The sequence below is a fragment of the Dermatophagoides farinae genome, chromosome 9 (assembly GCF_024713945.1).
Source record: "Dermatophagoides farinae isolate YC_2012a chromosome 9, ASM2471394v1, whole genome shotgun sequence".
Classification (NCBI taxonomy): Eukaryota; Metazoa; Arthropoda; class Arachnida; order Sarcoptiformes; family Pyroglyphidae; genus Dermatophagoides; species Dermatophagoides farinae.
This window is the reverse complement of record NC_134685.1, coordinates 3,279,545-3,293,374: the sequence shown is the minus strand read 5'-3', so window position 1 is coordinate 3,293,374 and position 13,830 is coordinate 3,279,545. Positions and strand designations below refer to the sequence as shown.

General features: G+C 28.9%; 3 protein-coding genes and 1 long non-coding RNA gene across 7 annotated transcripts; 1 reads left to right on the top strand and 3 right to left on the bottom strand.

Annotated features, from left to right (window-relative positions):
• Window positions 1–48: 48 nt before the first annotated feature.
• On the bottom strand, window positions 49–2,998 carry Hr96 (Nuclear hormone receptor HR96). 4 transcript variants are annotated; one of them, XM_075734288.1, is made up of 7 exons: window positions 2,659–2,998; window positions 2,263–2,590; window positions 1,355–2,191; window positions 791–1,291; window positions 591–722; window positions 467–528; window positions 49–401 (listed from the first exon to the last, which is right to left on the bottom strand). In XM_075734288.1, exons 2-7 carry the CDS (start codon window positions 2,377–2,379, stop codon window positions 182–184), a joined length of 1,869 nt encoding a protein of 622 aa, XP_075590403.1. In that variant the 5' UTR covers window positions 2,380–2,590; window positions 2,659–2,998; the 3' UTR covers window positions 49–181. The 4 variants fall into 4 exon arrangements, with proteins under 4 accessions (XP_075590403.1, XP_075590400.1, XP_075590401.1 ...); XM_075734285.1 differs by having other exon boundaries at window positions 785–2,191; window positions 2,659–2,997; XM_075734286.1 differs by having other exon boundaries at window positions 791–2,191; window positions 2,659–2,994.
• A 209-nt stretch (window positions 2,999–3,207) lies between these two features.
• On the bottom strand, window positions 3,208–4,946 carry LOC124497917 (replication protein A 70 kDa DNA-binding subunit). The gene is made up of 2 exons (XM_047061603.2): window positions 4,308–4,946; window positions 3,208–4,244 (listed from the first exon to the last, which is right to left on the bottom strand). The coding sequence occupies exons 1-2, from the start codon at window positions 4,901–4,903 to the stop codon at window positions 3,455–3,457; spliced, it is 1,386 nt and encodes a 461-aa protein (XP_046917559.2). The 5' UTR covers window positions 4,904–4,946; the 3' UTR covers window positions 3,208–3,454.
• A 103-nt stretch (window positions 4,947–5,049) lies between these two features.
• Window positions 5,050–11,419, top strand: Prp18 (pre-mRNA processing factor 18). The gene is made up of 2 exons (XM_047061605.2): window positions 5,050–5,606; window positions 5,659–11,419. Exons 1-2 carry the CDS (start codon window positions 5,100–5,102, stop codon window positions 6,355–6,357), a joined length of 1,206 nt encoding a protein of 401 aa, XP_046917561.2. The 5' UTR covers window positions 5,050–5,099; the 3' UTR covers window positions 6,358–11,419.
• LOC124497923 (uncharacterized) lies at window positions 7,658–13,219 on the bottom strand. The gene is made up of 2 exons (XR_006959458.2): window positions 12,616–13,219; window positions 7,658–12,521 (listed from the first exon to the last, which is right to left on the bottom strand). It is a non-coding gene; the product is annotated as an uncharacterized LOC124497923 (long non-coding RNA).
• Window positions 13,220–13,830: the final 611 nt, after the last annotated feature.

Genomic DNA, 13,830 nt, shown 5'->3' with positions numbered 1-13,830 from the left:
AACGTTTGATGAGGTCACCAATGATGAATGAGAATGTAAATTCGAAAATTTAAAAATTCGTCGACAAAATCAAATTCAATATTTATTCATTATTTTGAAGAGAAAAAGTTTTAAAATTAGTTTAATCATTGTGTAAACTTAAAACTATATATATGAATATAAATGTGTCAATTACGAATGTTCAAGTTTTTTTTTCCAATTCAAATAATTCTTTTGTTAATGGACCAATATATTGTGGATCGAATTTCATCAGAATCATTTCCATTAATTCTTCATTAAAATAACTTATCTCTTCCAAACGACTAAGAAGATTTATATAGATTGATCTTGCTTCACAAATAGATTGATATTTAACCTCTAGATATCGTTGTAATAGATGACAATAGGTATAATATTCAAGGCTAAAGGATAAACAAAAAAAAATGATGAGAAAATTTAATGAAACAAAAAAATAATTAAATCATACGTTATATATTCACGATGCAATAGACCATTACGATTTGGAAAGAATACCAAAATTATGATGAGCTAAATAATTTGTGAAACATTTGATTTAGTGATTTTCAATGAATGAAAAAAATATTACTTACCAGATTGACAATCATATCATCATTTTTCCAATCATCACGAAATGATTGACAAAAACTTCTACATTTTTCATATTGCAAATCACCATGTAATTGACGAAGATAATCTTGTTCAAATATGAGAATGGTTCCGTTCTTGTTGAAAAAAAAGAAACATTCAGAAAAATTAATCAATCTACTATAGTCAAAATTAAAACTTTTACCTTACTATAAGGAATAGCGACAGTATCCTGTTCTGGATTATAACAACGTATCATATTCAATAGGCAACGACTTTTGCTTACTGAATTTTTCAATAAAATTTCTTGATCTTCAAGACAAAGATTTTTAAATGCACGAACATTCTTAATATGTAAAATCAGCTGTTTGATTGCAAACTCTAGACATTGAAATCCTTCTTCCATATTGTTGACAATTTTACGTTCACTATTTAATGAACGTTGATTCATTTCATTTAATGATGCAAAAATTTGTTTCAATTCTTCTAGACGACCAAGTTCCATTTTATCAAGTCTTTTTGGATTTTGATCATAGATACCATCGAAAATTTGTTCCATACGTAAAACATCTGCGTAAACTTTTGTTGAAACATTCCATTTATTATATTTGATTTGATTTTTAATTACATTTTCTGGTAACATTGAATTATTTTCGTTTTCATTATCATATGATGGCAATGTTGTCGCTGTCGTCGTTGTTGTCATCTGTTGTGATGATTGTTGTCGATGATGATAATTATTATGTATACAAGTATCAATATTTCTTACTAAACTTTCTGATGGTAACCATTGAAAATCCATAAACGTTGTTGAATCATCATTTATCGTTAGATTGTCAAATTTTGTTGATGATTGTTGTTGTTCTTGCTGTTGTTGCGGTTGCGGTTGTTGTTGTTGTTGTTGTTGTTGACAATCGAAAATATTTCCCGAAAATAATGGTGATGGCGATTCGGTAAATGTATCGGATGTTTTATTTTTGATTAAATCATTTTCATTTAAAAAAATTATGTTATTATGATCTTTTGATTGATTTCCATCACTATCACCATTATTCATTGTTGAATTTGATGATGATGTGGATAAATCTAATCGTTCATTAATATATTCCATTAAACGTTTTTGATCAATCGATTTTATTAAATCATCATTTGTTGTTGTTTGTTGTTCTGGATGTTGTTCTTGTTTATTATTCATATTATTGATCCACATTGTGGATGATGATGTCAATATAGGCATTATAATGATGTTATTCTTGCCTTGATTTATTTTGTTTCGATTCTGATTCTGATTATTATTATTATTATCCAGCACGGTACTACAATTCATATTATTATTTGAATTTATTGTATTCGATTGATCATTGATCATTGATGACTGAATGATTGGTCGTTGTTGTTGTTGCAAATTATGTGCTGTTGAACTATCTGCATCAACCATTTCAATATGACGATGTTTACGACGTTTTAATTGTTTTTCTTCATCAGTCAATATCCATTCTTTAAGCATACCAATCGCAAAACATTTATCTAATCGACATTTTCGACAATATTTTCTTGTTTTTGGATCCAATTGACAATCATTTGTGCCAGAGATACAATGAAATTTCTTCAATAATCAGAAAAAAAATGAATTTATCAAAAAACGAGAGAAAAATAATCCATTCCATTTAACATTACCTTTGTACGTAGAGCATTACGACGAAAGAATGCTTTACATGATTCACATGTTAATGCATTGAAATTATATCCCAATGCTTTATCACCACAAACACCACATATTTTTGATAATTCCATAGTATTAATCAAAAGAGAGAAAAATCGAGAAAAATGAAGAGACAGATTCAGAATATGCAACAAGTAATAATTTCAAATGGAATGCTTTCAAACATTTGAAATATATCTTTATAGCTTCTAATCCAAAATTAACTTCTGGTATTTTTTCAATTGACGATGAATTTCTGGCTCTGTTGTTCATGCATAAACAAACAAAATAAATGATAAACAACTGGCAGAAAAAAAACCAATCAATATGATATAATCAACAGTGAAAGTCGAAATATTAATGGCACATACCACAAATCATCACGAAAACAACAACGAAAAAAAAACTTGATGGCGACAATTTTTTTCTCCAAAAATTGATTCACGAAACAACACAAAACTAAAAATGAATATCAACAGAAAACCATCGATGGAAATAATTTTCAACGATTTAAACATACAAAAAAAAAAATATCGTCACATCCACCACAAACACAAACTCGCCATAAAAACATTTGATAATCATCATCATTAGCAATCTAATCGAATATATAAAATTAATCAAATCATTCAAGACAATCAAGCATGTAAGCTGAGCAAAACCATAACTTATCATATGTGTGTGTGTAGAGGCTTATCAGTTTTTTTAATAAAATAAAAAAAATGGCAAATAAATAAATGCCTCTGTCGTTTTTTTTATCAATTCTCTGTTTTACCTTGAGGTTGTTTTTTTCTTTATTATCATTTTTCAATTACGTGCAATTGCTATTACAAATGTTCATTTTTTTTTGGTGGTATGCATTCATTATCATCAATTTTTTTTAATGAAATATCTCTGCATATATGAATTTGTGCATTAGATTCATTTGATAAAAAGGGAAATGGTTTTTTATTTTCACCACACATTCTGTATTCAAATTAAAAGGACAATTGCACTTGTCTTGTATATATAGAGCAGGATATGATAAACATGATATCTGTGTAGTATATACGAATATGATGATTATACAATTATATATATTATATATTAAAACTAACAAAACAGAAAATCAACAAACAAAATATATAATATTAAATGGTAAAGGAAAATAAAAAAGTTTCATTTTTGTTATGTAGATGATTCCAATTTTTGTAATCGATCAATAAGTCTTTTTGTGTTGTTTCGATTGATTGAAATTACAGTATAATTATCTCGTGATTGATAGATTGATTTTTGTATGGTGAAAATATATTGATGCATCCATATTGTTGAATGGAATAGATTTAACCAATGTTCTAAAGACATTTGTGATATTTCTTCGGCTGTTTTGCCCAACAATTTTTCGATTACATCCGCAAATACAGTAATCCACAATGATCCGGTCAAATCGTTGATTAAAATGGTAACACGGAGACCCCATTTATAATGAATCAAACTGGAGGATTCAAGCCATCCACAATAACCACAAAATAATTCACCTTCGTTGGTTGTTGATAATTTTCGTTTGCAATGTTCACCACTAGGACATACACGATATGCTGGATGTTTCGTTGCAGATGTTGATATAATGGTGGCTAAACAATCAAAATTTTTATACAATGACGATGTCTGTTTAATTTGTTTGATGTAAAAAAGTTCTTGAATGATTGTTCGATTATGATTATGATACCAATTTCGTAAATTCATAGCTTCAGGTATATCTGGATCAATTGTAACCGTTGTTAATGGTGAACAGGATAATGATAATCCATTAAATTGTTTTATTCTAACATTTTTCAGCGCTACAATTTGACCTTTTTCTCCATGAAAATCATCGGCCATTTTATCCCAAAGAGCCACGTCAATATGTGAAAGTGAATAATCAAAGATAGAAATTTTAAGAAGTGAAACATTACGACCTGAATACCTGCCATAAACACTGAAAAATTTGAATCAAAAAAATATTTTGATTACATTACAATGCAAATGAATGTAGACTTACTTTCGAATTGGATCAACGGAATCGATAATGCCAATAAAATCAATGGCACTATCTATACCGTGATGATGCAATGATGAAAAGCGAATAAAATTATAAATGATTTTCCGTTTATATTCACCAAATGGTTCCGTTATTTTCAATGGTTCAATGACAGTAGAATTCGTGGTAACTATTTCATACGGATTAGAAAGTGTTGAATATTGTTTATTTGACGGTTTAACATGACCACGACTAATACGAAAACATTCATCGACTTTAATAAGGTCGAAAAATCGATCACATTCTTCATTAAATGACACAATACGTATTTCGGAATATTCTTTGTCATAAACATCGAAACGAAACAATTTACCAGTTTCTGCACTATTTTCCTTTTTTATGAAATGATGAATCGATGATTTTGTCACCACTTTAACATCGATGGAAAAATTCGATCTTCTTGGATACAGATTTTTAATCATTGTGGCCACCACTGGTTCATCATCATCATAATGACCAGGTATCAAAAAAAAATTCCAAATATTACAATAACATTCATGATTATAATTATCATAGTCATCATCCGAATTGTCCATGCTTGATACAATGGGATTCATGATCTTTACCAAAAGTACAATTTTTAAATCACTAAAAATATGATTTAGAAATGATCCATTTTGCGTTTGTAAACAAATGATAACGTCGTTTATGAAAGGTCAATGTTTATTTGTGCTTTAAATTTTCAACATCAATTTGAGCACATCTTTTATTTTTCATCTTGTCAATATCAACAATTTGTCAAATGTAAAAATAATGGATTTACTTAAAGCGGAAATTGCTAAAAAACGTAAACAATTGGAAAAATCATCATTGATTGATGAAAAGAAAAAATTTTTTAAACGTGAAGAATTGAACAAAAAAAATGAAGAAGAATATTGGCAAAAACAAGCTGAAAAAATGATCAAGAAACGTCGTCAAGAAGAAGAACGTGGTATCATCAATTCGGATGATTCAGAATCTCATGATAGCAGTGATGATTTGATGGCCACAACAACCGGTGGATCTAAATTATCTGCCGAAGAGATTGCTAAAATGAAATTGAAAAAATGGATCAAAAATCAAACCGGATCAAATGGTGAAGATCGAACGAATGGTGAAGAACGAATACTAGCCCGTAAAGAAGTGATCAAACGCCTACGTGAACGTGATCAACCGATTACTTTGTTTGGTGAGAACGAAATCGATGCATTTCGTCGTCTACGAAAATTGGAAATTATTGAACCAGATTCAAGTGATAAAGGATTTCGTAACGATTTTCAGGTTTGGATTTTATTTTTTATCCACATTCAATTTCTCATGAATTTATTTTTAGGAAGCAATGGAAAAAGTTGATGCAGCCTATTTGGAAGAAATTGTCAAATCCGGTGGCCATAATACAACGGATGGTCCTGATGGTGAGAAAAAACGTGGTAAAAATGATGTAAAAATTGAAGAAATGAACACCACGATCGAAGAAATACTTGAACAAGCACATTATCTTGGTAAACAACGATCAAAACGTCCAAATACCGATGATGAACAACGACGATCAGATTGTGCAGTTATATTGAAATTTTTGAAATTTCTTCTCGAATTATGGGGTCGACGATTAAACGATCGAAATGAATCGGATAAAAGATCAACGCAAGGAAGATTAATGAATGCCATCTATACACAGACACAGGAATATCTGAAACCATTGTTCAAACAATTGACGAAACAAACGATTGCCGACGACATTCTTAAACATTTGATCATCATCATTAAATATCTACTTGAACGAAATTATGTTCATGCAAATGATGCCTATCTACAGATGGCAATAGGTAATGCACCATGGCCAATCGGTGTCACTATGGTCGGTATACATGCACGTACTGGTAGGGAGAAAATTTTTGCTCAAAACATTGCACATGTGTTGAATGATGAAACACAACGGAAATATATTCAAGCATTGAAACGTTTGATGACACAATGTCAGAAAATGTTCCAGACCGATCCATCCAGATGTGTTGAATACACTAAAGAATGAATTTGAAAGAAATTTCTTTCATGTGTAAATAAAACAAAACAATTTTTTTGGTTTTTTTGAAAACGAATCTTTATTTCAATTTTTTTCAATCATTCAAAATCCTTTCATTCAATAAAAAAAAATTTGTTTACAATTTTAACGGAACATCAGATGTGTGTCCAAATACAATTTGTGTTTTGATTGATGTTGTCCCGGAAGTCACCAATTATCCTATATGCGTGACTCCACTCCACCACCCGTCGAAGAATTTGTGTGAAAATGAAAAAAAAGAAAACAAAATTCTTCGACACAGCATCAATCAGCATTGTTTTTTTTAAATGTAAATATAACATAAAAAAAATTTTTTTTTTGTTTTTGTTTTTGGCTGAAAAAAATATAAAACACATATTTGATCATTTAAATATTAAAAAACATTACTTACAAACAAAATAAAACTCAGAATTGTTCACACACGAGATATATGAGACAGTTTCAGTTAATTTTCATACACCATTATCTGTGAGTATTTAAAAGATGGACAAATGAGTCTAAAATTTGGGAGAAAAAAAACTTGTGTATGACAAGAAAAAAATTGGTAAACTTTGACACACAAATGGAATCTGAAAGAAAATGTTCATGAAAAAAAATTGAAATTGGGTACAACCAGTTTTTTTATGTCAAACACGCGGCACACATTCATTTTGATTGTTTGTGTGTGTGTATGTGGTATGTATTGCAGGTGAAAACAATTTATCTGTGTGGAATTATACACATGTGATTAAAACATTCAAAATACCTTTGAAAGAAACCAGAACACTTTTTTTCTATATGATTACAAGATGTGTGAATGAAAAACAAATTTTGATTAGCAAAATAAACGGATATCAATGTCGTTACCGTATCAATTTTTTTCACATTGTGATTTTGGCAGACAAAAAAAAACCAAATCAAGACAATTCGCACAACTCTTTTCACTTGTGGAATATATCATTATAAACTTTTGGAAAAAAAACATTTCGATTAGATTAACAAATTTTTCAAAGGATACCTCTCTTCTTGGAGATGTTTTTTTGTGATTCGCATTCGAAATTATTCAAACAGACAATTTGTGTATTGTTGTCAATATCATCAAGACAAAATTCTAGAAAAAAAAAATATCCTGCGAAATTGAAAAGAATAAAATACAAAAGAGAAACACATTTCTTTTGGACATGATATGTTTGTTTGCGTTTATGTAGTGTATGTAAGACAATAAATTTTCGTTTTGTTCAAAATTCATAATAATAATTTCAATGAAAATAAATTATACTCAAGAATTTCGTTTTCTTTATTAATTAATATATGTAACACACGTTGATTCATGATGCACGGTTAATTTTTTTTTGTTTGTCATTGGACCAAAACCAAAAAACACGTACATTGTTCATACAACGCTTCTTTTTGTTTGTTTTATTCATTCAATTTGGATTTTTTGTTTTCTTTGGTAAATGGTAAATACGGCAGACACACATCTAGATTTGTTATCATTATTTGGACAAATATGAAAAAAAAATAGAGAAAAAAAAAAACAGAAATGGACGAAATATGCTTTCGGTTTTTCTGTTGCTAAACGAAAAAAAAACAAAAACAAACAAACAAACAAAAAAAAAGATCGAACATCATTTCGTCACCTGGACGGTTTATGTAATATGTCCATGGACATTATGTAAATTGAACATCTCATTCAGGACAATGGATTTGTAAATTGGACATTTTTGTTTCCTTTTTTTCACATTTGACGCCGTCGATATATTAGTGATTTATGATTGTCGACGCATTTTCATGGTTGAATTTGTTATTCATTTTCTGCTGCTGATGCTGTCTCTTTGACACCAAAGAAAAATATCTTTTGTAAAACAAAATCATTTCAGGTAACATACACGATTATAACGATCGGAACACTATCTGGAACTGGAATTTTATTTAAAGATGACCAACAAACAAAATCGAACCACATTCTTTTTCATCCTTGGATGGAATCTGTATAATATCCTCTCGCTGTGAAGTAGGATAAAAAAAAATCTTTCGATAAACTGATAAACATTAACTGCTCCTCTTCGCTCTGTTTTGCTGCTACATTCATTTTTTTTCGTTTGAGCTGTGAAATCGTAATTTTTCGGGAAAAATTACAGAAAAAAATTGCAAACTTGCACACGTGCGTGGTACAAAAATAATTTGTAAATCTTGAGCAACCATCAATAGGAACAATAATAATAATTTGAAAAATGAATCCCACAAAAGATCCATATAGAGATGGATGGGCACAGAAAGGTTGAATTGAGATACGCCTATGGTATGTATATGCAGGTGGCTTCGGTGGTCATGTGTCATTCGATAATTGTTTGTGTGTAATATGTGTGTGTTGTGCAAATTCTGACCATAAATAATTACTGGAAACCAATTTGAACCAATCGATATATTAAATCTCACAATAGCTCTCTCATTAAATGTGATGTAGAATATGATAGGATGACACACAACTTTCAATAACTTGATAATAATCATTATTTTCATGACATTCAAAAAAAATGAATAATAAATAAACTGATGTAAAATGCAAAACATAAAATTTACGTTGAAAATGATATATATGTAATAAGTAGTATAAGATTCGTAAAACGGTATTTTTGTTGTTTAAAATAATATATAGTTTCTTCAATATTTGACCAATTTTCAATAATTCAATATCATTTCGAAAAAAAATTAGAGATCCAAACCAATAATAAGTGTGTGTTATGATAATCATCAAACGATTGAGATTGTTTTGAATTGAAAGATCATTTCTCATCAAGTTAAGACCAGATCAGAATTGAATTGAATTTTTTTTTGCAATAAAAATTCGTAATTTGCATTGAGGATAAAATTATTAATCAGTGATCATAATTTATCAGATAAATATCTAAAAAAATCAATGTCTTCAATACGAAAGTCAAAATTTATTCCACTTTTAATCATCAAAGAATACATGTCGGTGAAGCAAACTATTTATTGATCGATTATATTGAACACAAAAAGGATAGAGATTGATCATTAGGAAATTTTCATCTTCAAGAATTGATTCTGTTTGCGGATAATTCATACCATTATCTGTCATGACAAGCAAGACTTATTATTGTGCTGAACGATATTAAAAAAAACTGGAATTCTCTAATGGTGCAAATCATATAGTAATATGAGTGAATATTTTTTCACAGTTGAAATCAATATTCATCATCATTGATCATAAATAATTTGATTTCGGGGAACAAAAATTATAAAAAGCTTCAGGCATGAATTCAAAAAATTAGAGAAACATTTAAACCAGAACAAAATGGAAATTGAACATTCATCATTGGATTGATCATAGATAGATAGATTGATTGATTGTATTGTCATCAAATGCACAAAAAAAACGATTGAAATCAAATGTCGTTTTGATTAATAAATAGATAGATAAACACTCAGGAAATAAGCAACATAATATACAAAGAAAGCCACCAAAAATGTTTCTATTTCTTCATTCATAGATGCTAAATGGACTTGCGAGTGTGATAGAGATTCAATATTTTTAAAGCAGTTGATGGGAAAAAATAGATCTTTTAGTGATTATTTGAGGTTGTTGTTTCAATTATTGAATGAAATTTTCTCATTGCAAAATGGACATATAAAGTCATTGGATATTATTATTATTATCAAGACACAGAAAAATTCGATTGAATTGAGATAAAACCAGAAAAAGAGACAAGAAAACCAATTTGCTTAAATGATTGATTGATTGTTGTTCAATAGACTTGAAGAATGATAATCATATGATAACCACCATATATATCAATAAAAACAGGACATAAATCAAAACATTTAATCATCAACGATTCAAAAAAAAAAACACACACATACTCGATACGAGAATAAAGCCAAAAATAAAATATATTAAATCTTCATTCAAAAGTGGATAGATTGACGATGGAAAAAAAATAAGATATGTGAAGCGGAATGCAGTGATTGTCGGTTAGTGTGTATTGTAAAGAAAATTTCTATTTTCTCAGAGATTCAAATTCAAACACCAATTATGATAAATAGAATTATTATATTCTGGGATGCACTTTTTACTCTTCAAAGAAATTATGAAAAAAAACGATAAATGTAGTAGTAGAGGCAAACAATTTTTCAGGAATATATAAAAACACATCAGGATCAAAGATATCGATTAAACAAATCGGGTTATTAACCAATAACAATAAGTAGTAGTAGTAGTAGTGGTAGTAGTTCATCATTTTGCATTAAAATTGATTCGTGCATTAAGATATTCGATCAATTGTTATGTTATCAATAACCAAAAACAACAAAATTGACAGACCAATATTATTTAAAAAGGTGGATAATATTTCTGTTGTAAGTATGAAAATAATCAAAGCTGGAAAATGTAATTTATCTTGATATCATTTTATCATTATAATGAATTAATTTGGATGGAAATCTTTGAGTAAATTTTGTGAAAATAAAAGTCAATCCAAAAAAAAGAATGTAGAAGGTGGTAATTATCAATTGAATTTCATATTATTAAATTCAATATATATGATTGTTTTTCTTTAATAATAATCAACCATGATTAAAGAGAATAGATTTATTCTACGAATTTGGTCAAGGCAAAATGAAAAAAAATGTCGATCACAAAGAAAGTGAGTGAGAAAAGGTGGTAGTTGTTGTTTGAAAGCAGATATATGAAAAAAATAATTATATTTAGAAGCAATGACGAGTAAAGATCAAAATTTAAATTGTCAATATTAGTAGTAGTGGTAGATGAATATTTTCAATTTTTCAATTCACTTGTGCAAAAGATTCGTGCATCATTATAACTTTCAAACACATGAGAAGGAATAAATTATGACTTGAACATTTGCAAATCAGGACATTTTTTTTATAGAGACCAAAATGACAACGATAAATGGGTTAAAAAGTGTAGAATGATATTGATGATTATTTGAACGTTTATAACATGACAACAGCTGATACGATAACATTCATATAGACTTCACAATAAGATCAAAAAATCGCAATTATGATGTAAAGAAAACAAAAGTCAAAACTTTTGGGACTTTAAAAAAATGGAAAAAAACACCAAGACGAATAAATTCTTGTATAATTCTAGCTGAAAACAATCAACACTTTCTGAGTGACTAAAATCTTCATCATTATCATAAACATAGATTGTGGATAGATTTGAACACAATGAATTATCATAAAACTATCATTCAGATATATACAGAATAAATCAAATCTTCATTAAATGATAAACAGGCTGTAATATATTTTGTTCATTGACGTGATTCAATTGACAATTTCATGTAACTTGATTGATACCAAAAAAAAAATCAAAACTTGAAATCTAAACACTTGGATGAAACTTTAAATTCTTCAAATGACGAAAATCGATAACCAATCTTCTTATATTCGATATGTTAACACACACAATTTATATACATACGATTGAAACCATTCAGCATTCTTCATCACAATAAAAAAAACCTGAAAAACCATACATTTCGATAACGACCAATAATGAAAAATGATAATTTTCTTGAACCAAAAATTGTGAAACCACCAGGCGCACACATTTGACACAAAACACAGACACACTGAAGCACACACATGCATACACATACCACTAGATGGCGTATTTGTTGACCAATATTATCGGGATGTTTATTTTCTGATTTCTATATTCTTCATTTCGTATTAATCACTCTCATTTGTTCGAAAAACGGGCAATACGACCAAATATATCATCATATAAGATTTCATTATTATCGGATCATCCATCAATCAAACTGGATCATTAATCCAAACAAACATTGAACTGAATGGAAAACAAAATTCGACCACCACGACCATAACACACAAAACTCCTCAATCATCACACAATCTTTCTTTTTTGCTGTTTAAGGGAATAAAAAAAAGCGTTTTCGGTTCATAAAAAACATTTTAAAAGGCTACTTATCTTAGGTAAATCCGTGGATTTTCATCTTAGAATCTGACTCTCAACGTGAAAAAAATGGATTCAAACCGAAACGATAAATAAACAAAAAAAAATCGCCTAAAAATTGGATTGTATTCAGATTCATTTAGAATCTTCATTAACTGGACATCTAAATGTCTGGAACAAAAATCTATCAAAGGAGGTATGGAGAAAAGATTCCGTTGTTACAATATTTGTCTAGTCACTAATGCTAGATATGTTAAAATGAAAAAAACGGTACTTACCGAATACTATCTGGAATACCGCAGCCATCCACCACGAAGAATGGATTATAATTGATAATTTGTGTCCATTCAGAAATTCAGGACCAATGGAAAACCAAGAAAAACTTTCCAACATTTTCAAGAAGGCCACCATGAATGAATGATCATCATCAACGATGATGATGAAATAATATCATAAGCCTCGGCTTTGTTCCAAAAAAAAGTAGGAGAAAAATGAGGAGCCATTGGCAATGAGTCGGCCATCATGGATTTTATGGCAAAAAAAAAATTGATCAGCGAAAAAAAAAAAACTCGCAACGAAACCACTCGTTGGAAAGGGCAAAAGAAAACTGCGACGCAAATTGAGTAAATTCGACTATTTATATACTCAAAAAAAAATAGGAAATTTTCGTACTTATTTTCTCTATTAAAAACTCCTCCCATTATGTATTTTTTTTTTACCTCGATATCAACTACGTAAAACTCATAAAACTTAAAATACGCAACAATTTGTATAAATAAAACATTAAAATCTAATCAAACAATAAGAAATCATGAAATTTTCATTAAATTAAAAAAATTTAATTAATAATTATCAAAAAAATGAGTTAAAACATTAGAATTACTGATAAACAATTATGTCGTTGTTTATGAACAACAGGCAAAAAAAAAATGCATACGTGCCACCAAAAGTACGCATGCGCGCTCACTCTATTCAATAAAATGGTTGTTTTTTACACATTTCGGTTATTGTTTTGCGAAATTTCTAGAATTTTTCAAACGAATTTCTTTTCATTTTTTGTATACCGGAAAATCTCTGGATAACGGAAATCTGATCGATAATGAAATGCTATTGAAAGCTTAACCAAAATCATGTGATGGATATGATAACCAAAAAAAAAACAAAAAAAAGGGGATGTCAAACAAAAATCCGAGTAATCAATCAACCAATCAATTGATTACGTTTTAAATGGAAAATTTCCACGCTCACACACGCAAAAAGAGACCAAATTATCTTTTTTGGAACCATCACCAGAAAACTATTCCATTACCATTGAGTTATTTTTTGTTTTCCCAAATTTTTTCCCCTTCATATATGAAAGTGAATGGATATTTTGATGATTGAAGAAATTTAGGATTTAGGATGGAAAAAAAATTTCATAAATGACGCAATTGAAATGAAATTTTCTCATTCTTTTTTTTTCTATATTCTCGTCATAACATTTTTCATAAATG

Coding starts and splice junctions, on each gene's coding strand:
- Hr96 (XM_075734285.1), bottom strand. CDS start 2,379: ATGGAATTATCAAAAATATGTGGTGTTTGTGGTGATAAAGCATTGGGA. Junction 723..784: donor TTCCTTATAGTAAGGTAAAA/GTTTTAATTTTG, acceptor TTTTTCAACAAG/AACGGAACCATTCTCATATT. Junction 402..466: donor TTGCATCGTGAATATATAAC/GTATGATTTAAT, acceptor TTTATCCTTTAG/CCTTGAATATTATACCTATT.
- LOC124497917 (XM_047061603.2), bottom strand. CDS start 4,903: ATGAATCCCATTGTATCAAGCATGGACAATTCGGATGATGACTATGAT. Junction 4,245..4,307: donor TCCGTTGATCCAATTCGAAA/GTAAGTCTACAT, acceptor CAAATTTTTCAG/TGTTTATGGCAGGTATTCAG.
- Prp18 (XM_047061605.2), top strand. CDS start 5,100: ATGGATTTACTTAAAGCGGAAATTGCTAAAAAACGTAAACAATTGGAA. Junction 5,607..5,658: donor GATTTCGTAACGATTTTCAG/GTTTGGATTTTA, acceptor ATTTATTTTTAG/GAAGCAATGGAAAAAGTTGA.